The following is a 22,471-nucleotide window of genomic DNA, read 5'->3' as shown; positions in this document are numbered from 1 at the left end:
GGGCTGCTTTGGGAATCCCAGCAGTGGGCTACCCAAAGTTACCCCTGGGTCAGCCCTTGAAATTGCTTGAGAAAAGGGGTGTCATAGGGCGCTGTGCAGCTGAAGTCACCTGCCTGCCCCCCTACCTGTGCCCTCGGCCCCTCCTCTCCTCACAGGACTGGCTGGGAGTTGTACTGGGGACGTGAGGACTTCATGGTAGCTGGGGGATGGGGGGGTCTCCCTCGGCCCCCTACCTGACCCAGCTGACCTCATTCACCTCCCAGAAGCAGGTGTTTATGCCTGAACATGCACACACACGTGTGCACATATGCATGTGTGCACATACACACGAGCGCATGGATGCAGGTGCACACACAACTATATGCATACCTGCATGACACATTTATACACTCACACACATGCACATCCATTTGCACACGTGCCACAAACATGACATGTATACACACAGACCTCACTATCAGGGAAAGTAGAGATGTGGGGGTGGAATATGGAGCTGGGCAGATCTGGCCCTTGGAGGTGCTGATCCTTGGGAGGGAGTCCAAGAGGGCTTCCTGGAGGAGGTGGCCTGAACTGAGCCTGGAGAGAAGAGTGGAGCCCTCAGGCGAGGGTTCATGGGAACACTTGGGGTGTTACTCGCTTGTTGTCATGCGGGAGCAGGAGGGCCATGAGACGGAGGTCAGTGATAAAGGGAGTCTGAAGGGCACTTAGTAAAAACCGTGACCTGGTCGAGTGAGCGTGCGGCCCCAGGACATCCTGCCCGTTGCCTGTCTTTGTACAGCCCGCAACCTCGAAAGGCTCTTATGAGTTCCAGTGGTTGGGAAAAACCACAGAAGACCATTTTGTGATGCGTGAACATTTCAGGGTCCCGCACAGTCTGGTTAGAGCAGCCGCATCCAGTGTCCACAGACTGGTTCATGTCCCGACACATCCGCAGAGCAGCAGTGACAAAGGCCTGAAAACAGTCACCATCTGGCCCTTGACCCAGGAAGTGTACCAGCTCCTGACCTAGGCTGGCCCGTTTTTAAGAGCTGTGAAAATGTGCCTCTTCGAAGCAATGCATTGTGGTCTCTGTTTAGAAGATGCACTGATTCATCCCCATGGACGAAGATGTTAAGTAGAACATAAAAGAAATACCAGAAAAATGTTTATGACCACTCAGGACCTCCAGGCAGGAAAGCGTCTAGAAAGGACACCGAAGGCCTGGATCCCGTAGCCTCATACACGGGCTTGAAATCTCAACCATGATTCAGAACCTGCGGTCGCGTCGCCCTCTGGGAGCAGGATGCCTTGCAGTGGAGGCCCCAGTGTGGCCGGGCTGAGGTCCTCAGCCATCATGCTGTCCCTGGCTGTGGCCCTGCCCTGCCTCAGGCTTCCTGTCGGAGTGGGGATCCCAGTCCTCTCCACAGGCTGTTGTCGACACTCATGACTCAGGACACTGCCCAGCAGGTGCCTGCCGCCCCCGACCTCCCCCTGCCCAGTGCCGTCTGCCTCACGCCCCAAGGGGACACCGCCTCCGGGGACTCTGAGCTCCGATGACCTCTTCTCTGCTCATGCTGTGTCCAGGCACCCGGTGCAGCGCTGGGACCACAGGAGGGAGTGCGTGGCACCACCCAGAGGGTGATGAGCATCCTTGGGAAGAGAGAGGGAGTGGTGGTGTCACCTGCTGTGACATTACCCCCCTGCTGTGTCACCGCTGGACCCGACCTCAGACATGCCTGGCTCTGAGCTGGGCCCGGCCTGAGTCGGGGTCTTCCGTCCCAGGACCCCTGGTGACCCTCCCCTCCCTCTGTGTTCAGGGTCTGATCTCAGAGCTGAGGTTGCGCAGGGATCCTCGGGTGAGCCCCCGGCACTGCCAGGACGAGGATGAGGACGACGATGATGATGGGGTGAGTGGCCACTGCCTGGCTCGGGCGGGGGGCCCCCTCCTCCTCCCTCCCCTTTGCTCCGTGGGAGGAGGGGCCCAGGCCAGGGTGCGGTGGGTCTTACCTGGAAGCCTCAAAATGACTGGGATCAGAGAGGTCTCTGACAATTGATCCTTTGGGTGGATGTTACCTGTGATCACGTTTCTATCTGCCCATAACGTCACCCTGAGGACCCTCAGGTGAGCCTCCCTTGCCTGGAACTTTCCACATAGAAACAGGCATGGAACATAAAAGTTAAAAATCATGCCTGGGGGGCCCATTGGGTGATAGCGTCACTGGTAGTTGCCAGAGCAAAAAATGTGTGTGTGTGCGGTCACGTGTATGCATGCACACAGACCCTGGGGCCTAAGGCAGAAGACACACCACTTCTCTGTGTGAAGGACAGATGGGCAGAAGACCTGTGTCTCTGCGGTGGCCCCAGGTCCCAGCAGCTCCTGTGAGCCCAGCACTGTGAACTGGGAGATGGTCCAGCCGCATGCAGTGACCAGTCCAGGGAGTGGGGCCTGCAGCCATGTCCCAGCCCCGAGGGTCCCTGTGTGGGGCCTCCCCTCTGGGCCTTTTCCAAGGATAGTGTCCCGGGACAGGAGAGGAAGGGATACCCTCCAAGAAGGTCTTTGGGTGTCCAGCCAGGGGCCACATTGGTTTCCTAAAGGCCATTCATCCTAAGAAGTTTGATGGACACAAGCCTTGTCGATGACTGGCTGACCTCCTCGTGGCCTGCCCTCCTCCTGACCCTGAGCTCCCGGGGGCTGGGGGTTTCAGCCATCAACTTGTTCCCTGTCAACCCCGCAGGCATCCGGAGACCTGGGCAGCGGGCTCGTGGAGACCCAGGAGCATCTCCGGGAGGAGTTGGTGAGTGCTGGGGCCTGTGGATGAGGCGTCGGGCACACCTGTGTACACGTGTGTGCGACTTCTCAGGACAAATTCCCACTGTAGATGGGGGACCGGACTCAGGCTGAGTCAGGGCTGCACCTTCCCATCTGTGCTCCCTCCTGAGAGGGAATGTCCTTTCCAGCCTGGGGTCTGGCTCAGGCCTTCCTCGGGTGTCTGTGTTTGCATCTCCTGTCAGCTCGCGGGGCCATAGGGGACCCAGGGGTGACCCTGCTGTGGAGCCCCCACTGCCTGGAATAGCACACAGGCTGGGGCATCTCGGGATTGACAAGGATGTCCCCTTCTCCCGTCTGGACCCACCGTGTGTCCCACCCCCATGCCACCCCTAGTGTCATCTCTTCCAGGGCTCGGGTGTCACTGAGTTGCCCTGGGGTGAGTGGTCAGCAGACCCCCTGATTCCAGGGGCACTGGGGCCTCCCTGGCTTTGCACTTGCTAGAGCAGTGCTGGCTCTGGCGCCTGGCAGACCCCTGGACAGTGTCAGTGGGTGGTACCAACAGCATCCTTGCCTGTCACATGGCCTGTCCTCTCTTCAGCTGTCTACCCAGGGGCCCTGGGCACAAACCACGGAGACTGCAGTGTCCCCACCATGCTGGTGCCAAGGCGTCGAGTGCTGTAGCCATGCAGCCTCTCAACAGATTGCGGGGGGATGGGTCAGAGAGGGAGTCATCCAGCCTGTAGTGTGCTAACTTGCCCGCTGCCCCTGCCGGCTCCTGCTCCACAAAACCCGGCCGAGGCCATGGGGAGGAGTCGGGGGGGGGGCATGCGGAAGCCGCTGTGCAGGCCTGGCCTGGTCCTGGGCATGCTCAGTTGCTCAGCATCCTCTGTGCGCCCTCTGTGGTTCTCCGGGCCTCCGCTCTCCCACGCCCAGGGGGTCTGGGGTGTCAGCGTGACTGACTGACATTTGGTCCCTGAGGACCTTGCCCACATCAGAGGGTTCTGGCTGCAAGGGAGGCCTTGTGTCTGCCATAGGGGCTGCTCGCCCACCGGACGAGCCTCATGGGGATAGTGGTTCCGGGCATGTGGCCAGCACCATCTCCGGAGCAGTATCCCCAGGGAGTGCGTCCCAAGTGTGGACAGGGAGTGCAGGAAGCATCTCACCTGTGCCTGTGCACTCACCCTCGAAGCCCCGATGGCCCTGGGGCAGGGAAGTGAATTTTTAGGGCCGCTGCTGCTGCTGCTGAGTCACTTCAGTTGTGTCCGACTCTGCGACCCCATAGATGGCAGCCCACCAGGCTCCTCTGTCCCTGGGATTCTCCAGGCAAGAACACTGGAGTGGGTTGCCATTTCCTTTTCCAATGCATGCATGCATGCTAAGTCGCTTCAGTCATGTCCGACTCTGTGCGACCCCATGGACAGCAGCCCATTGGGCTCCTCTGTCCACAGGATTCTCTAGGCAAGAATACTGGAGTGGGTATTCAAGGCAGAGCCCTAGAAGCCCCAGGTTCTCTGGGGACAGGGAATAGAGTTTTCAGGGCAGAGTCAGCCTCATCCCTTGGGGTTGGGATGGGGGGCAGGTGGAATCACTGGGCCTTGGGTGCCGGGTCAGGACCCTCTCCGAGGACACGTGCTGCCACGCCTCCTCTGGTGCATGGTGATGGCCACATGCCCGTCACTGTCAGGACCACAGGCAGGAGCCAAGGCTCCCTGAGTTCCGAGGGGCCGTCCTGGGCTCCGAATGGGGGATGAGGGAGGGTAGGGTCTCGTCCGTCCCTGCAGGTATGGGGGGTTCAGGGTGAGGAGACCCCCACCGCATGAGCTGCTCAGAAGAAAATGGCCCTGGAGGGGCCTGGAGCTTCTTCTTGTCCAAGATGGAGTCCCTGATGGTTTCTTCTTAACTTTTGTAAAAATCTCATCTTACAACCAAATGTGTGTAAACCTGACAGCGTGCGGGCCATACGTGTCACTGAATAACGGAGCTGCTTCCCACTCTTACCAGGGCGCGTCCCTGGGACCCAGGCTCCCCGAGGCTCCTCCAGTCACTTCTCCACCCTTGGCCGGAGTCGGCAACGAGGAGGATTTAAGAACTGAGGAAGTAGAGGAGTCAACCACGGTGTCTTCGTTAGGAGGTAAAGCCTGCCGAGGTGGCGCGTATGTGTGTTAGTGGTGAGTGCGTGTTCGCGGCTGTGTGTGTTCATGGCGTGTGTTCCTGGTGTATGTACGTTCCTGGTGTGTGCACGTTAGTGGTGTGTGTGTTACTGGTCTATGCACGTCCCTGGTGTGTGCATGGGCCGGCAGTATGTGGGCCCATGTGCGTGGCAGGTGAGGGGCTCCCATCTGTCGCATGGATGCCCCACTGTTGGGGGCTCTGCACCCACCCCGCCCCGTTGCTGCCCCACGGACGTGGTCTTCCCTGTTTCCTGCTTTCCTGGGGGTTACAGGACCATCCCGAGGGTGCTACCACTCCCCAGCCTGGGGGCAGGGGGCTCACCGGGAGAACACGGGAGCTGGTTTTGAGGGGGTGCAAAGGCGCCTCTGACTGGACCTCTGGGAAGGTGGGCAGCATTTGGGCCCAGAGGGTGGTCAGGCCCGGGCCCCTGGGACACACTGGGAAGTGGACCGTGGGCTCATGCACAGCCGCCCGTCGCGGTGTGACAGGCACCCACGAAGTGAGTTCTTGTGGCAGGGCCGGGGGCTCCCTCACTGTCTCGGGGGGAGGTTCGTCCTGTACCGTGCCCATGGCTGCCTTCCCTCCGGGGAGACTGGCTTCCTCTCACTCAGGGAGCTGTCAGGATCCCACTCCCACCGTGTTCCTCTGGCCCTGGCCCAGTCCTGTCGTGGGGGGGGTCCTTCTGCTCTGGGTCCCCGACCTCCCCTCCTGCCTCCTCGTCTGTTTGGGGGCCTCGTGTGATGACTGACTGGGTTCCACCCCAATAACCCAGGACACACTCCCCACCTTAACGTCAGCTCCTTAGTTACCAACATCTCCCAAGTCCCTCACCGCGGTGCCCAGGTCAGTGTCTGATGGGTAACCGGGGTCTTAGGGAGACACCTGTAGAGCTGTGTTTGCAACACTTAGTAAGTTTAGAAAATTGTATAGATTTTTTTTTTTATTTTGGAGAAGAGCATTTATCACTTTTAAAAATTACTGAAATATTACATGTTTGATGCGGCCAACTTAGAAGCAGGAAAGAACAGACGAGAGAATTGACCACTGTGCCCAGGTCCCACTGTTCATACCCCATGTTTGGGGCACGTGTGCTTATTACATTTGTCACAGAGCCAGTTAGGGTACTGCCAGAACCCCAGCATCGCGAGTGAGGTACATGTCCCACCCCCGTTTTGCTATGCTCTGCTGCCTAGGGCCCCTGTCAGGGCCGTCCCAGACCCCTAGATAGCGCCATGATGGGTCTGGCTTTATTTTTTGGTTTGCCTTTGCTTTGAAGTATAGTCAACATATCATAAACTGCACATTTTTTTTTATTTTATTGAAGTAGAGTTGATGTACATCATTGGATTAATTTTGAGTATACAGCACAGTGATTCAGTTATCCGTGTACATTTATTCATTCTTTGTCAGATTCTTTTCTCATATAGGTTATCACAGAATGTTGAGTGGAGTTCCCTGTGCTATACAGTAGGTCCTTGCTAGTTATCTATTTTATACATAGTAGTGTGTGAAGTTGCACATATTTGAAACACACAATTTGAGAAGTTTCAACCTACTTGTCCACCCCTGAAACCATCGCCCCAGGCAAGGCATGAAGGCTCTGTCAGCCCCTTTGCAGGCCCCCCACACCGCAGCCCCCCATTCCCGGGCAGCCATGGACCTGCTCTGTCGCTGCAGATGTTGGCACTTCTTAGAATTTTACTTAAAGGGAATCCAAGACTTTGTCTGATCCATTTACTCAGCTTCAGTGTTCTGAGAGTCACCATCTTGTGGCCAAGTAGAGTTTCTCTGGGTAGGTGGGCACTTGGGGCTGCTACAGAAAGGTGGCTGTGGGGTTTGTGTGCAGGGTCCGTGGCCACATGCTTCCATTTGCCATGGGTCAGCACCTGGGTGGAGTGGAAGGAGTGTATGTCACAGGGAACTGCCACGCACTGCCATGGCAGCTGCCCCAGGTAACCGCCCTGGGGTATGGGTCCCCACCAGTGCCTGGCACCTTGGCCCTTTTGCTGTACCCGTCCCAACAGTGGTGTGGCCATGTCTCCTTGGCTTTAGTTTGCATCCTGCTGATGATGGGCACTGTGGGGCATCTTCTTGTGGGCGCACCTGTGGTTCCTGTGTCTTCCTCTGTGAGGAACCTCTCCCAAACTCACGCCTTCATTTTACTGGGCACAGCACTCCTGAGAGTTCATGTACTCTGGACATGCCTCCTCCGCTGGAGAGTCTCTCAGTCCGGGGCTCACCTTCTCATTTTGTTAAGTGACTTAGAAGAGCGCGAGCTTGTAACTTTGATGAGATTAGATGTATATGTTTGTTCTTTTCTTTATTTTTTGCCCCATCTCTTGGTTTGTGGGGCTTCCCCAGTGGCACAGTGGTAAAGAATCCGCCTGCAGGGCAGGAATCGCAGGAGACGTAGGATCGATCCCTGGGTCAGGAAGATTCCCTGGAGGAGGAAATTGCAACCCACTCCAGTATTCTTTTCTGGAGAATTTCATGGACAGGGGAGCTTGATGGGCTACAGTCCATAGGGTCGCAAAGAGTCGGACACGACTGAAGTGACTTAGCATGCACGCCTGGCTCGTGGGATCTTAGTTCCCTGACCAGGGACTGACCATGCACCCCTGCAGTGGAAGGGAGAGTTCTAACCACTGGACATCCAGGGAAGCCCCCGGATCAGTCTCTCTTTATGGGTCTGAGTGTTAGCATCATGTCTGAGAGGTTGGCACAATTTTAGATTTTCACTTGGGGCTGTGACCCATGGATGCGGCTCTGCAGGTGGCTCCAGCATGTTTGCTGGAAGGACCGTCTCCCCGGGTCTGCATCACCCCGGGGCCTTTGCTGAGCACAACTGTGCGCGTGCGTGTGTGTTTCTGGACTCTGCTCCGTAGGGACCCTGTCTCAGCGTCTCCACAGTCATTTCACATGGGGCTGACCACTTTAGGATAAGCCTGGCCCAGGTGGTGTAGATCCTCCAGCCTTGCTCTTCCTTCACGAATCCACTTTGGTGTTCTGTGTGCTTCATACTTTGTATGAATTTTAGATCCTCACTGACAGTGCAGGTTGGTGTGGGGCTGGGCCTGGACGTCAGCTAATGTCCAGTTTTCTGACCCTGCACTCAGGGATCTGTCTCCTTTGGCTTATTTAGGTCTTTACTTTCTCTGAGTGATGTTTTGCCGCTTTTAAATGTTTTCTAAGGCAGGGATTTTAATCTTGCCTGAAACCATGCTGACACTAGTAGAGACCTGGGAGGGATCCCCCCTGGGCCATCTCGGGCAGTGTGGGGGCCCTCTAGTGGTCAACTGGTGACTTGGTGAGTCCCAGGGGGTGGGGTGGGGTTGGTTGGGGTGATGGGGCCCTCACTGGGTGGCTCCCTTACTGAGCAAGGCAAACCCAGAAGTGGCTGCAGGTGGGCACAGGGGTCATGGGCACAGAGATCGTGACCCCAGTTTCTTCTGGGAAGGGCACAGATGGCCCTCAGCGCTGTGGGACCCTGGAAAGGCAAGCCCTTCCTGAGTGGGCTGGTCCATGGTCAGCTCACGGGCCCCAGGTCCCATCCAGCTCCAGGCTCAGCATCCAGCTCTGTCAGGACGTGATCAGGACCCAGCGAGGGCAGACCCTCAGGAGGCAGGACGTCAGAGCGCAGCTTGAATCCTATTTTCTAACTGACTCTGTGATGCAGACACATCGGGTGACAGCTTTAGGGGAACAGCCTTAAAGGTCACCCCAAAAGTGCTGTCCATCACAAAGCGGGGGGCACCATCCTGTACCCAGTGGAGAGGAACCGCAGACGGGCGGGGAGACGAGCAGGCTGAGGTGTCGGGGTCGGGCATCCACGCCGCGGGCGTCCACACGGAGAATGTCCATGCCGCGGGCGTCCCTGCCACGGGTGCTCACTCCACACCCACTCTTCTGTGTATTTTGGTGGGTTCTCGGGCCGAGGCTGGATCTGACCAGATCTGGTCTGTGGGCAGACCCCCGATAGGTCTTGGGATGCCCACCATCACCATCTCCCCAAAGAAGCCGCAAGGACATGACTGGGCCCGTGGAGACCTGGGTTAGGTCACCGCACAGAACAGTGCTGACTTCCTGCATGTGGGTCAGGTTCTCAGAGGCCCTCGCTCCCCAGAGATGCCTGGCGCTCAGGGGAGGAGGGTCGTGGGGGTGCCACCAACCCTCAGATGGTTCCATCTGGAGAAGAGTGTATCCTCAGGGAACCCGGCCGGGGCTGCGCGCCAGGTGGGCGGGCAGCCCTGGAGAGGGTCTTACGGCCACCTCTGCCTCCCTCAGCTCAGACCCTCCCCAGCTTGGGCACGGTCAGCATGTGGGACAAGAGTGTTTGGAGCCCTGGGAGCAGCATGAAAGAGGTGAGGCGTCCTTGACCCAGAACCACAGGGCCCCCAGCGCAGCCAGTGCCCCTGACCTGTTCCCAGGGGACCCCGCTCCCTGGGGTTCTGCTCCTTGGGACCCCGCTCCCTGGGGTCCTACTCCCTGGGGACCCTGGTGGAGCTCTTGGCTCCCGCCTGCCCTCTGTGCCCCATCTTGTACCCGCACTCGGGGTCTCCAGCAGTACTGGGCATCCACGGCTGGGGAGGCCCCCAGTTAGAGCTTGTGGGCAGGGTGGGTGATGACTGGCAGACCTCTGCTGGTGACCGCCCCACCGTGGCAGCCCCCCATGTGTGTCCACAAGCATGTCCAGTCTGCATGTCCCCTTGCCTGTCCACTGTGCCTGTCTGTGCCCTCTGGGTGACCTGGGCCACACCAAGGATGCAGGTGAGTGTGTGTGCACCTCCCCTCCCAGCCTGTACCCTCTTCTCTTTGTCCTCAGCGAGGCCTGAAGGGGCAGAAGGGAGAGCCCGGCGCTCAGGGCCCCCCCGGCCCCATCGGCCCCCAGGGTCCTGCAGGCCCAGCCATAGAGAGCCACGAGGGACAGCCTGTTTCCGGACCACAGGGACCCCCTGGGCCCCCGGGACCCCCGGGGAAGGACGGCACCCCTGGAAGGGACGGTGAGCCCGTGAGTACCATCTCCCCTTTGTCTAGCTGGGGGTGGGGCTTGGGCGGGTCGGGGCGGAGGTGGCGCCCGGTCCTGGGCCCAGACTGCGGCTTCCTTCCCTGGGTGGAGCGGGAGGGTGGCTGGCGCAGGGGTGGGGCCAGGGGTTGTGGACGCAGTGCCCTGGATAGACGGAAAATTCCCGGCCCCGTGGGAGTCAGCGCACTGGGGGTTGGTTGGGGGCCTGGAGTTCATTTCCATGTTCAGCTCAGGGTAGGGTCAGGGCTGTAATTTTCTGTCACTAATGGTTCTCTCCTGCCTTCCAGGGCGATCCTGGCGAAGACGGGAAGCCCGTAAGTTGCCTTTTCGTTCAGAACCTGTGTTATCTGCGATGCTTGCAGGAGGCCTTTGGCTCTCCACTTCCCCACCCCTGAGATTCTGTGAACTCAGCCTACTGGAGAGATTTCAAAATATTTTGAAAATGAAACTTACCTTTTGTTAACAAAAAGTAAGTTTACCTGTTGATAGAAAAACATAACGTTAAGCCGGTGGATTGAGATGTGTAGACTACTAGGAACAAAGAAAAGGAAAGAAATGAAAGGTAAAGCTTCCGATTCTAGAGGAAAAGACAGATGACAGAGGAGCAGCCTGAGTGTGGGTGGGGGGCACGGCACATGGAGAAAACGAGGCACGCTCGCAGCAGGAACAGCAGGCTCATCAACCTGCTCATGGGTCAGAGTTTGTTTGGATTTTAAAAATGATCGAATGCTGTTTCCAAGAAACAGAGTAAAATGACTCATGAAGGTTCAGATAAAGATTTAGGAAACAACAGACCAGCGAACGGTGATGAGGAGGCCTGGGGAGGCTCGTGGGATTAAGTGAGACTCAGCCTTGAGAGAGACTCAGGAGGGACAGGGCGGGGGGACGTCCTGCAGGAGCCTCTTCCCACCTGTGACCAGAGCTCGGCTCAGTCGTGGCGGGGGCCTCGGCAGAGAGGGATGCGTGTGTGCGTGTGCGTGTGTATGTGTGTGTGGAATCCAGGGTCCAGTGACTGGACTAGCTAGCTCCCAGATCAGGGTGCATTGGGCCTCGTGTCAGAAGAGCCCTGGACATCAACACTCAGTCACACTGAGGGCAATTTAGGGTGCTCGACCTCGGCCCACTCACCCGGGCCGTGCACACGTGGCTCTCCTGTCCTCGGTGCCCCCACAGCACACACGTGACGGGCAGGGTGCCGCCCTCCAGCCTGGTGTGCACGGGACACTGTGGTCACCTCTGTGGGGCGCCGCTCCCCGGAGGGGCTCACATCTCTGAGGCCGGTGGTGCCCACTGCAGCCCCCATGACGTCCCCTCCACCCCGGGGACCCGACCCCGTCTGCTCTGCACTGCTGTGTGGGCACACAGCCATGTGTCGGTGGTGGCTTGGCCGGGGACAAGGCACAAGGCCTTCTCCTGACCGAGCCGCCTGGCCTCTGTCTTCTAGGGGGACACTGGGCCACAGGGCTTCCCAGGAACCCCAGGAGACGTAGGCCCCAAGGGCGAGAAGGTGAGTGGTAACCAGGATGGGTGTGGGGGGGGGCGTGAGCTGTTCTCCACCCTGATCCTATGTGGGGCCATGCACCCTGGTATAACTGGGTCTTCTGTTCACAGGGGGATCCTGGAGTTGGACCGAGGGGACCCCCAGGACCCCAGGGGCCCCCGGGGCCCCCAGGGCCCTCCTTCAAACCCGACAGGCTGGTGAGTCCTGCTTCTCCCACTCCAGGGTCAGCCCTGTCCCAGCAGAGGGGCCTCCCACCCACCTGCAGACCTCGGCTTCCTGAGGCCATACACACCGCTCAGTCCAGACCCAGCCTCCCCGGGGCGTCCAGGCCCGGAGACTCAGCTCCTGCCCCTGTGGGGGTCGTTACGCAGTGGGGCTGGGGGCCAGCAGGAAAGTCCTGCATGGCTCAGGGAAGCCCAGCGCTGGCCAGGCTGCCGCCTCACCAGTGACTGGAGGTGGGCAGCCTGGGCTCCTTCTGACCCGGTCTCTCTCCTCAGACCTTCATCGACATGGAGGGCTCCGGTTTTGGCGGCGACCTGGAGAGCCTCCGCGTAAGTGTCCCTTGGCCATGGTGACTGCGACTCGCTGTCCCCAGGCGCCAGGGGAGCCTGTGGTGCGGTGTGAGGCCTGGCGGGGCACCCTGTAGCCAGTGCTGTGTGCAGTGACCATGCTCTGTTATTCCATGTCCAGGGCCCTCGTGGCTTCCCTGGCCCCCCGGGGCCCCCTGGCGTCCCAGGCCTGCCGGGAGAGCCAGGCCGCTTCGGGATGAACAGCTCGGACGTCCCTGGACCCGCAGGCCTACCCGGCGTGCCTGGGAGGGATGGGCCGCCTGGGCTTCCGGGGCCCCCGGTAAGCCTGCCTCCTCTCACCCGCCCTTGTTCACGTCCAGGCCTGCGTGGGACAGTCAATGTGGGCACACGGCCCCTTCAGCAGCTCTCTACTCCCCACCCCCCACATCCTCCTGGGGGGTCCTCTCTCTGGGCCCCTCTGGGTGGGAGGGGCCCGACTGGGCAGCCCGGTGGTTCTGGGTGCTGAGCTGCAGGTGACTGTACGCAAGGCCGCTCACCTCCCTGGCCACACGCAGGTCAGCTGGCCTGGCAGAGGCCGTTTCCAGGGGTTACTCTCATGGGGCAGGAGTGGGCCCTGCTGCCTGGAGAACAGGAGGCCCAGAGGGGCCCATGTTTGGCCGACTTGTTATGCACAGGGTCCTTAGGATTCCTCTGCCCCAGCCCCCAGCACAGGACACACTGCACCGTGGCCAGGCGGGTGCCCGGGGGTGTTGCTGTTGAGGCTGGGTCACAGGAACCAGGTGTGTGCAGCCTGATTGTCACCAGAAACGTGCTCAGGACAGAGTTCACAGTGTCTTGTGGTTGTCCTGCAGAAGGCCCGCGGACCTTTGGCCAGGAGTCCGCAAGCAGCCCAACCTCAGCCCCTGAGGCGTCCCCCTCCCTGTGGGGCTGGCCACCCTGCTTGTCCCCCACAATTTGACTGACAGTTCAAATTAAACTAAAAACGTGGAAGAAATAGATAAAAACCTGATCAAAGTTATTCAAGTGCCCTCAACTGTGCTCCGTAGGCGGGTCTCCCGAGAGCATGGCCAGGAGCGTCTCGGGTGTTGTCCAGGAAACGTGTGGACGTGCAGATGGTCATCTGCTGACCCGTGAATTATTTTCGGTGACTGAATTCCATCTGCCCACACTCTGCTCCTCTCTCGCCAGGGACCCCCAGGTACTCCAGGAAAAGACGGACAACCAGGACTGACTGGACAGAAAGGCAGCCTCGTAAGTCCCTCCCCCAGCACCTGGGGTGCTGACCTAGCTCCATAGCATGTGGGTATTTGGATGGCAATGCCCCAGGTCACCAGGGAGGAGAAATGCCGCACGGTGGGGAGACCATGGGCGGTAGGACTTCAGTCCACCTGGGAGCTGTGGTCATCACAGCCTGACAGCCGGGGAGCCCTGGGTTCTCTCGCTGGCTGAGAACCGGCTGCTGGGGCTCCCATAAAAACCCGGGCCCTTGTTCATGTTATGTATTCATGGCAGTGATTGGCCTAAAGGTTTTGAAGAATATTGACGCTTTCCTTGGTTTGAACATTTTATTTCAAGTTTGTATTTTGGTTGCATTAGTAACAGAGAAACTTAAAGGCTGCACAAACCTGTAGCTGGGCCTGTGGTTTCCACCTGGCTTTGGGGGGTGGATCTGGGGAGGAGCCGACACAGTCATATGGAGACGGCGCTCCCCACGATCCTTCCTGAGAACCCGCTATCTGAGGCTCAGCAGAGGAGCCGGTGTTAGGGAAACCCTCTGTGCTCAGAGTTCTGCAGCTACTGAGCTAGAAGGCCTCTCCTCCTGGGTGTGTGTGAGGGAAGGGGCAGTGTTCACCAATGGGCAGCGAAGTCACCTCTGCCCTTCCATGACTGAGCCTCCCCTGGAGGCTCCATTCCCACCTGAAATGGGGGGACAATGGCAGGAAGAGCCAGGGTTGCGCAAGGGAAACGAGGAGACCCTGGAAGTTTTAGAGAAAGTCGGTGGGCTGGGATGAAGCTCCTGGTCCAACTGTGGAGTAACTGTTCTTTCCTCCTACAGGGTGAGGCGGGCGCCCCAGGACCCAAGGTACGGATGAAGCCTGGTGCTGCTGTTCTACCTGAGCGGGATGGACCCGGGCAAGGGTGTGGGTTGGGGGCACGGCGGCTGGGAGAGTCAACCCCCAGGCACTGATCGTGGGGTCCAGCTCTGAACCGCCCGGCAGCATGTGCCACGTTTGTCCTACAAGACCGTTTCTACCCAAGCTCTAGTCTAGGGATGACGTGAGAGCAGATGTGCTCAGGAGCTGGTAACCCAGCCAAACCCACAAGATGGGTGGCTGCAGGGGGGATGGAGGCTGCAGGGAGGAGGGGGACTGAGGGGGTGGGAGAGGAGCTGCAGGGGGAGGGTTTGCAGGGGGGATGGGGCCTGTGGGGGGAGGAGCTGCAGGGGGGAGGGGGCTGCTGCTGGGACCCCAGTGTGTCCAGAGCAGGTCCCGAGTGCTCTCATACACAGCTGGTCCCGGGGGCTCCACACCCCCATGGCCACATCTGTGCCCCCCTCCCCGAGGCCCCAGCCCATCCATGAGCTGGACCAGTGGGCACTGACCTGAAGCCTCCCCAGGTGTGGGCGCCTGTCCCCAGGATGCTGCTTAGGTGGTGAAGCTCCAGGCCCGTCCGTGGGGAGCAGGGGAGGATGGCGGTGGGATTGGGAAGTGATTAGACAGATGGTCAGAAAGAGCCTGGAATGGGTTTCAAAATGGAAATGCAGGTGTGTAAACACACACACATGTGTGCACAGGTACAGGCTTCAGCGATAACCAGGAAAAGCTGGTGAGGTTTCCAGGGAGGGAAAAGGCACAGCCGGGGGTGAAATTCAGCAGAGGTGAGGTCAGGTCCACTGTAGCTGAGACCCCAGGCCCTAGAATTAGACGCTCGGGTGTGGGGGCCACTCGGACTTGAGAGCACACTCGGGCTAGCATCCAGAGCAAGATTCAGGAGCTCCAGTGGCTGCCCGCCCCGGCCTCCCCCTATGGTAGCAGGGTACCACTCCACTGCCTGCTCCTTCTAGTGGAGCTTCTCCTTCTCGAATGCTGAGCTCTGAGGGCCTGGGGGAGTGTCCTAGGCACCGTCTGGGACTCTCACTCAGCGGTGGTTCCATGTTAAGTGGACAGGGTCTCGTAGGGTCAGCACAAAGGTGCCATGGGATTTGCGCAGCCCCTGCTGGGCTCTGACTTTTCAGAGTAAAACATAGGCAGGATGAGGCCGGGGCACCCAGAATGCTGGGCTGCCTGGGGTTTAGCGACACCCGGAGCTGAGGGTGATAACTTTCTCGACCTGCACAGGGAAGCAAGGGAGACCCTGGCCCCATCGGTGCTCCTGGGGAGCACGGCCTGGCAGGAGCTCCCGGACCCGCAGGCCCGCCAGGGCCACCTGGCCCCCCCGGGCCCCCAGGCCCAGGATTCGGCGCGGGATTTGTGAGTACCCGCTGCTCCTGGCTCCCCATGCCTTCAGACACCCACACTGACCGGCACTGCTGGGGCCACAGTGGCGCCGCCCCTATCTGGACTTGTCTTGGCTGGCGGGGGGCGGAGTCTTCACAGGGGAGCCCCTGGCCGTGTCGCCCAGGACGGGCGGGTTGGCCTCGGAGTGTGGAATGGGGGGACATTTATAGCTCAGCATGTCTGGGGTCCCGGGACCCCACCCAGCAGGAGCCCTACAACAGGTGACCCCTGGCCTGAGAATCCACCCTCTCCGGGGGCTGGGCCCAGGTCCCTTCCTGTGAGAAGAACACCCTGTATTCTCCTCCAGGACGACATGGAAGGCTCCGGGAACGTCTTCTGGTCAACAGCCCGAGGTGCTGATGGGCTGCAGGTAAGCGCCGGAGCTGGGCTTGGTCAGCTTGGGGATGGGACTTCCTGGGGGCAGGGCGTCCCTGGGACTGGCCTCTGGTGGGCACCAGGAGCAGCCCTGTGAGGGGCGGCGAGCTGCCTGCATCCAGGACACTATCCACCTCAGGCCACCGGGGAGGGAGTTTAGTCTCCAGTGTGAGAAGTGCCACTGGTGGTGGCGCTGAATGCCCGCATGGCAGGCTGGGCCCTAGAGATGGTTCTTCCTAGAAATGCCCACCCACCCACGTCTCCTTACGGCTCTAACTTTGTGGCACGTTTTTGACCTGAGCAAAACTTTCATTAAATCAAGATGGGGCCAGTCCTATGCTGTTCCACCTCGTCGTGCCATCAATGTGTGCACCGGTCAGGATCAGGTCCAGCTGAGAGCCTTGTGTCCAGAGATAACCAGGGCCTAGACCAGATGGACATGCAAGGGGCTTGTCCAGGGCACTGGACATCTAGGATGGGCAGAGAAGGGGCTCCCTTCCCTCAGGAGCCCAAGGGGCCAACACAGACCCCACTGGGGATGCTTGGGGGGCATGGAACCAGTGTCCAGCTGGGCCCTTGGAGTCTCAGCCCAGCGAGGGGGTGGCGGATCAGGCCTCCTGCACTGGGCACCACAGCTTGAGGGTCCTCACTTGGACAGAAGCTAACTGGGAATAGAGCAGTGTTGCCCTTTAAGTTGGTACCTTCCCCTTTATGCGACAGAGAGGCTTAGTTTGGGGCAGCAGTGGTTGGCTGCCTTGGCATCAGGTGAAATGTGAGGTGACCAGGCAGGGTCGCAGGGGCTGGGGTCCCCTCTTTAGGTCCAGGGACAGAGCTGCAGTGCCCTTTGACCCCGGAGGGGTCTGTGGGCTGTTCCACAGCCTCAGTGATGGAGACCCTCGAGTGAGGTTGAAACAGCCAGTCGGATAGCAGCTTTGTTTCTCGTTAATAAAGTGCAAGTCTCTTTGTGTTGGGGGGACTCAACGCTCATCATCTGCAGGGCACCATGAGGTACCGAGGACAGACCACTTCTGGGAGTATGGGGGTGTGCAGGTCCCTGTTGACACATGCCGTTTTCCTCCAAGTTTGTTAAAAGTCATGAGCACAGGAGGGGCTGGTTTTCTTATGGGGAAAGACTGCACCCTCAGGGGCAGGAGCAGCCCTGACTGGGCCCTGTTCCTTCTCTGCCCCCAACAGGGACCGCCTGGAATGCCCGGAGTCAAGGTCAGTGAGAGATCTGTCAGCCTGGGGGTGCTCGCTGCTGCCAGGGGCCACTCCTCAGCGGCCTGGAGTTCCTCGTGGGGGATTTGCAAGATGCAAGAAAATCTAATGGGGAGGAGGTGCCCAGGGCTGGGGTAGGGGGCAGTGGCCCTGCCATCTTTCTGACTGCGGGAATCCAGACCCTTGGCTCCACATGTCCGAGGTCTGTGCTGATGGAGGGGAGAGGGAGTGGGGTTCTGTTGGTACCCAGGGCAGTGGGTAGTGCTGGACAGAACCTGGCTGCTTCTCTCGGTCATCCTCACTTGGCTCTGCTCCCTCTCTCTGTCCCTGGAGGACAATGGCCCCCCACCCCCAGCATACAAGCCTTCCCAGCTGTGCAGGGTCCACTGATTGTCAGCTCCTAACCGCTACCCAGTCTCTTGGAGCATTCTGCTTTGATTTGCAAGCCTTTGGGACAGTTCAAAGAATTGCTTTTTAAGGAGGGTGCAGGTCTTACCTTTCTAAAGCTGTGACAGTCCCCTGAGTGTGGCTGCTCCTCAGAGGGGCGCAGTGGCCTGGCTTGCCGCACCATCCAGGCTGGGATTCCGCGTATGGGGGGCACAGGGTCCCAGCCCTCAGATCTGAGCTGGGGCTGTGGTCTGGGACCACCTGAGTGGTTCCCTGGAGGAGGGGTGGATGCCGCCCAGCGGGTGGGCAGTGCTCGCAACCCCACAAAACCCTTTGTCCACTTCAGGGGGATCCTGGAGCCGTGGGGCCACCAGGGAGCAAGGTAAGAACGTTTCCTTGGGATCAGGAAATCCACAGTGAGCAGCCCTGGTCTGGGGACAGGGAGGGGCCCCCAGGCTGAGGTCAGGGCTTGGCTGGTCCACACCAGGTGCAGCATCGTTCTCCCACCACCCTCATCCCCACCCCCTTCAGGTTCCCCAGGTTTTCCCTCCCATCCCAGCTCTGCCGTAGAGGTCTCTGACCCCTGCCCCCATGGTGCTCCCAAGGAGGCTGATCAAGTTGAATCACCCCTAGAAACCACGGCCTGGCCAGCTCCCAGACACCGTGCCTCCCAGACACCGTGCCTGCCAGAAACCGTGTCCGCCGGGCCCTGGCTGACATGTATGCTGTCCTTGTGTCCCTGCAGGGAGAAGTTGGAGCAGATGGAGCACCTGGGCTCCCCGGCCTCCCGGGCGGAGAGGGTGCAGCTGGACCCCAGGTAAGTGATTGCCCAGGGCATCAGGGCCGACACCCCCAAGGTCACCACACAGGGATGAGAGCTGGCACCCCAGCGTGTATCTCAGTGTCCCCACGGGGACCAGAGACCCCAGCTCCGTGGGACGTGAGTTGGGAGTCCAGGCTGCCAGAGGGGTTTCCTGCATAGCTAACACTCCACCCCAGGTCCCACATGGTCGATCAAGAAGAACTCCACGTCTTCACTCAAGGCCAGTCCCAGAGGCCCAGGGTCTCCAGGAAGCGGGGCTCATGTTCTGTTTATGATAAACTATTTCCTTCCTGTCTCCACAGGGACCAAAAGGAGAAAAAGGGACTCGGGGAGAGAAAGTGAGTGTGGGGGGGTGTGGGAATTGATGGGCAGGTTGGCTGGTGCATGGCGGGACCAGGACTGCTGTCCTCTGCCCCATGCCCACCCATGCGGCCTTGGAGACTTGGGGTGGGGATCCAGGCTCAGAGCCTGCCCTGCCTGGGGTGGGGGTGGGGCACTCTCAAGACCACTATGCTCAGCCCCCAGGCACCTCCTCACACCCCGTGGGCACCGGGAGCCCTCCCAAGTGCCAGCCGAGCTGCAGTTCACCCCCCACAGGAAACACAAATGTGGATCACTGGCTTTCTCTTCCAGGGAGACCCAGGGAAGGATGGAGTGGGGCAGCCAGGACTCCCGGGACCCCCCGGACCCCCAGGGCCTGTTGTCTACGTGTCGGAGCAGGACGTAAGGACTTGCATGGGTGGGCACACGCTCTGCCTGGCCCCCCAGGGCTTGTTGCGGTCATCAGGGCCGCCGGTCCTCCCCCGAGGGACAATCCCCAGAGACACGGGGCCCCATTCTGCTGGTTCCGCTCTGCCAGGCTTCTCGGGTGGAGGTCGGGCCTTCCAGAGCTGCCCCCCCGCTCGTGCTGTTTGTCTGCATGTCACCTACTCCTGTTGTGACATTTCCCCCCAGGGTGGGGCCCTGTCCCCTGATCCCAGGGTCCCGGGCAGCTTCTTTGGTGCGGGAGGCAGGCTCCCGGAGGTGGAAAGGGCATCCCTTCTCATCTCAGGGACCTCGGGAGGATTTCCTTTACGCTGACTCTCTGTGGGTCTCCGTGGCTAACGTCATAATAAACGTGGTACTCTTTTTTCTTTCTCCATGGCTCTGCTGACCCGTGGACAGAGAGTGCTGGCGAGCGTGCCAGGCCCCGAGGTACATGCACCCCGGGATGGGCTGGGTGTGGGCAGCCTCTCCGGAGGGTGGTCCTGACTGTCCTCTCTCCGCAGGGCCGCGCGGGCTTTGCAGGCTTCCCTGTGAGTATCTTGGGGGTGGGGTGGGGGCGGGCCGTGGGGCCTCCCAACGCTGGGGGTGGGGGGAGTCCATGAGGCCGAGGAACTGGAGCAGGAGCCCCCATCTGGCCAGGGGTCTCAGGCAGGCGTCTGGGGCTGGGCTGTGGGTCACTGGCCCAGAGCAGGGGGGTTCCGGGCAGCCCTCTGTATCTCCCCACAGGGACCAGCCGGGCCAAAGGGGGACCTGGGCGCCAAAGGCCAGCAGGGCATCCCGGGACCCAAGGTGAGGAGCCCCAAGGGGCTGTCCGGGGTCACTGGGTGCCTGCTCACGAGGAGGGGGCCCGGGGACGGGGGGCTGTGCCTGGTGGATTCCCTCTGGTTGTTTCCCTGGACCAGTGGAGGCCCCGCTCGTGGCTCCTTGTCCTTGGGTGTTGAGTTGGTGCCGAGGGGAGTCTCCAGGGGGATGTGAGGCCTATGCTTCCCTGAGCTGGCCTTCTGACCTGCCGCTCCATTCCAGGGTGAGAAGGGAGAGCCGGGTACGTTCTTCGGCCCCGATGGCAGAGCACTGACCCCCGCCCAGAAAGGAGCCAAGGTGAGGGGTGTCTGGGTGAGCGCGCGGCTTTGTCCACATTGGGGCAGTGGGCTGGGGCCATGAAAATGGCACAGAGGAGTGTCCTCCTAAGGGGGCAGGTCCTGCCTGTGTGTGGGAGCTTCTCCAGGTCAGCTTCCAGAAAGTTCTGCAGCCTGGGTCCCTCGCCCACCCGTTTTCTCCTCTCCCACCAACCTGCTGGGAGGGCCCCCAAAGCCTAAACCTCAGCTCAGCCTTGGCCTGGCTGGCCCTTGGTCTGCCCGTCAGCTGAACCCACCTTGCAGAGGGGCTGGGGGCTCTCAGGGGCCTTGTTTCTTGGCCTCGGCCTCACCCCTGGGAGCTGCACCCCCTGCAGTGCCCGGCTGGCCTTCAGCCTCTAGATGCATCACCACTAGGGCTGGGGTCCAGCCTTCCTTCCTCAGGAGGGAGCCAAGAATGGCTGGGCTCAGGAGTGGGTCCCTTGGGGAGCCTGTGCCCTGGGTCCCCTGCTCCCAGCAGGTGACCCCCAGCCCTGGGGAGAGCAGGACCCAGACCCAGCAGGCTATTAGGGGCAGGCCTACAGAGAGGCTGGCAAACCCCAGCCTGGACTGCAGGACCGGCCCCCAAGCTTCAGGACCCTGGGGTGTGCCCCGTGCACCTGCCCAGCCCACAGACCCCTCCTTCTAGTTCTTTCCTTCCCTTCCTGGGCTCCACTGCAGGCATTCAGATGGACACAGGGACCCCTCGGGGCTGCTTGCTGGGGGGTGACCTGAAGCCACTTAACGATGCCTCTGATTTTCTGTTCAGGGTGAGCCAGGCTTCCGAGGACCCCCGGTGAGTAGACCAGGCTTCCCCAAAGTGCACACACCTGCGCTGGGTGTGAAAGGACACGGGAGGCTGCGGAGGGCACTGCTGCCTGCCTGCCTGCTGGGTGGGTGGGGAGCCGAGCTGACATCCGGCTGCACCTCTGAATGGGGGGCGGGTGTGAGGAGGGAGACCCCAGATGGTGTCTGGTTCCTGCCCACCTAAAACCTGGTCTCCCCCTCCCCCCACAGGGTCCATACGGGCGGCCCGGGCACAAGGGAGAGATCGGATTCCCTGGACGGCCGGTAGGTCCCTGGGTCTGATGCCAGGTGTGGGTGTCAGCCCAGGCCCATGCGGAGAGTGGGCCCAGAGGGGAGTGGACTACAGCCCCATTGCTGCCCTTCCCCTGGAGACCACCCACCCCTCAAGCATGGCTCTCTCCAGCCCTGCTCACAGGCAGCTTGGGCCCCAGAGGGACAGACACCCCGAGGAGGGCCTGGTTGGGGACAGGAGCTGCTGGGCCAGCACCCCAGGGCCCACGGCAGCAGTGCTGGCCAGCGCCCTGCAGCCCCGCACCTACTGTGCTCTGCCGCAGGGGCGTCCCGGGATGAATGGACTGAAAGGGGAGAAGGGGGAGCCGGGGGACGCCAGCGTGGGATTCGGCATGAGGGTGAGTGTCCGACGGCACGTGTGAGGCGGGGCGGGGGCAACCAGGCCATGAGGCCTGGTTTCAGAGCTTGGGTCTCAGAGCTCAACCCTGGGATGCTTCTGAGTGGCCTCGATGTGTGACCATGGACATGCAGAGCCTCGTGCACACAGTCGCGTGTGCATGTTGAGCACACACATACATGCATACACATACATGAGCCAAGGCCACGGAACAACATGGTTTTCTTGGAAGGGCCTGCAGGCCGCGTGGGCTCTGGGGTGGGCACCTCCTGCCTATGGGGCTACAGTTTCTGCCACCTTTTGAGCCCAGGGTCACAGATCAGTAAGGTGGCCAGTTAGGCCCTGTGTCATCTCCATCTGAGATGCACCATCGAGATGCAAGACTCCTTTCGGGTCCATCTGGGCTCCTAGTGAACCCGTGGCCACTCAATGCCTTTTTCCCTGGAACCCCTCCCCTGCATCCCACTCACAGCCTGACCGAGCAGCGTGGGGTCCTGGGGGCGGTGGTTGAGGCCTCTGCTCTTGTGGTATCTCTGTCCCCACCATGTCTTCATCCCGCCACCGCCTCCTCGCGGACCAAACCTTGGTGGACAGTTCATGAAGACTCAGAAAGCAGGGCAGCGACCTGCAGAGCTCCATGATGGAGGGGGACGGTCACTTCTGTCCAGGAGGAGGTCAGGGGCTGTCCAATCCTTCCTGCGGTTCTGAGTCCCCAAGGCAGAGCTCCAGCCACTGTGCACTTGCCCTGGTCAGCGAGTCCAGTGGGACTGGCCGCTTCATGGACCTGAGCTCACACCTCTGTTCTGCTTCAGCCCTCCCTCCTCAGCCACAGGGCAGGGGCAAAGGTGCCCAGGGGCTGAGAGAGGGTGCACATGAGGTCCCAG

At 60.5% G+C, this 22,471-nt stretch overlaps 1 protein-coding gene across 4 annotated transcripts in view; it reads left to right on the top strand.

Annotated features, from left to right (window-relative positions):
• The window catches only part of COL18A1 (collagen type XVIII alpha 1 chain), a 96,861-nt gene that overhangs the window by 64,455 nt on the left and 9,935 nt on the right, over positions 1–22,471 (top strand). For all 4 annotated transcript variants that reach the window (XM_061167437.1, XM_061167436.1, XM_061167435.1 and 1 more), the window contains 26 exons: positions 1,797–1,886; positions 2,715–2,774; positions 4,751–4,880; positions 9,206–9,282; positions 9,744–9,929; positions 10,232–10,258; positions 11,389–11,451; positions 11,556–11,642; positions 11,943–11,996; positions 12,136–12,294; positions 13,164–13,226; positions 14,032–14,058; positions 15,314–15,445; positions 15,780–15,842; positions 17,042–17,068; positions 17,799–17,834; positions 18,198–18,269; positions 18,578–18,613; positions 18,909–18,998; positions 19,440–19,469; positions 19,544–19,570; positions 19,767–19,829; positions 20,064–20,138; positions 20,922–20,948; positions 21,170–21,223; positions 21,514–21,588. In XM_061167437.1, coding sequence (XP_061023420.1) covers positions 1,797–1,886; positions 2,715–2,774; positions 4,751–4,880; positions 9,206–9,282; positions 9,744–9,929; positions 10,232–10,258; positions 11,389–11,451; positions 11,556–11,642; positions 11,943–11,996; positions 12,136–12,294; positions 13,164–13,226; positions 14,032–14,058; positions 15,314–15,445; positions 15,780–15,842; positions 17,042–17,068; positions 17,799–17,834; positions 18,198–18,269; positions 18,578–18,613; positions 18,909–18,998; positions 19,440–19,469; positions 19,544–19,570; positions 19,767–19,829; positions 20,064–20,138; positions 20,922–20,948; positions 21,170–21,223; positions 21,514–21,588 — 1,830 coding nt within the window. The remainder of the gene's footprint in view (positions 1–1,796; positions 1,887–2,714; positions 2,775–4,750; positions 4,881–9,205; positions 9,283–9,743; positions 9,930–10,231; positions 10,259–11,388; positions 11,452–11,555; positions 11,643–11,942; positions 11,997–12,135; positions 12,295–13,163; positions 13,227–14,031; positions 14,059–15,313; positions 15,446–15,779; positions 15,843–17,041; positions 17,069–17,798; positions 17,835–18,197; positions 18,270–18,577; positions 18,614–18,908; positions 18,999–19,439; positions 19,470–19,543; positions 19,571–19,766; positions 19,830–20,063; positions 20,139–20,921; positions 20,949–21,169; positions 21,224–21,513; positions 21,589–22,471) is intronic.

The sequence above is a fragment of the Dama dama genome, chromosome 19, assembly GCF_033118175.1.
Source record: "Dama dama isolate Ldn47 chromosome 19, ASM3311817v1, whole genome shotgun sequence".
In the NCBI taxonomy this organism is placed as follows: domain Eukaryota; kingdom Metazoa; phylum Chordata; class Mammalia; order Artiodactyla; family Cervidae; genus Dama; species Dama dama.
This window is presented reverse-complemented; position numbering and strand designations above follow the sequence as displayed.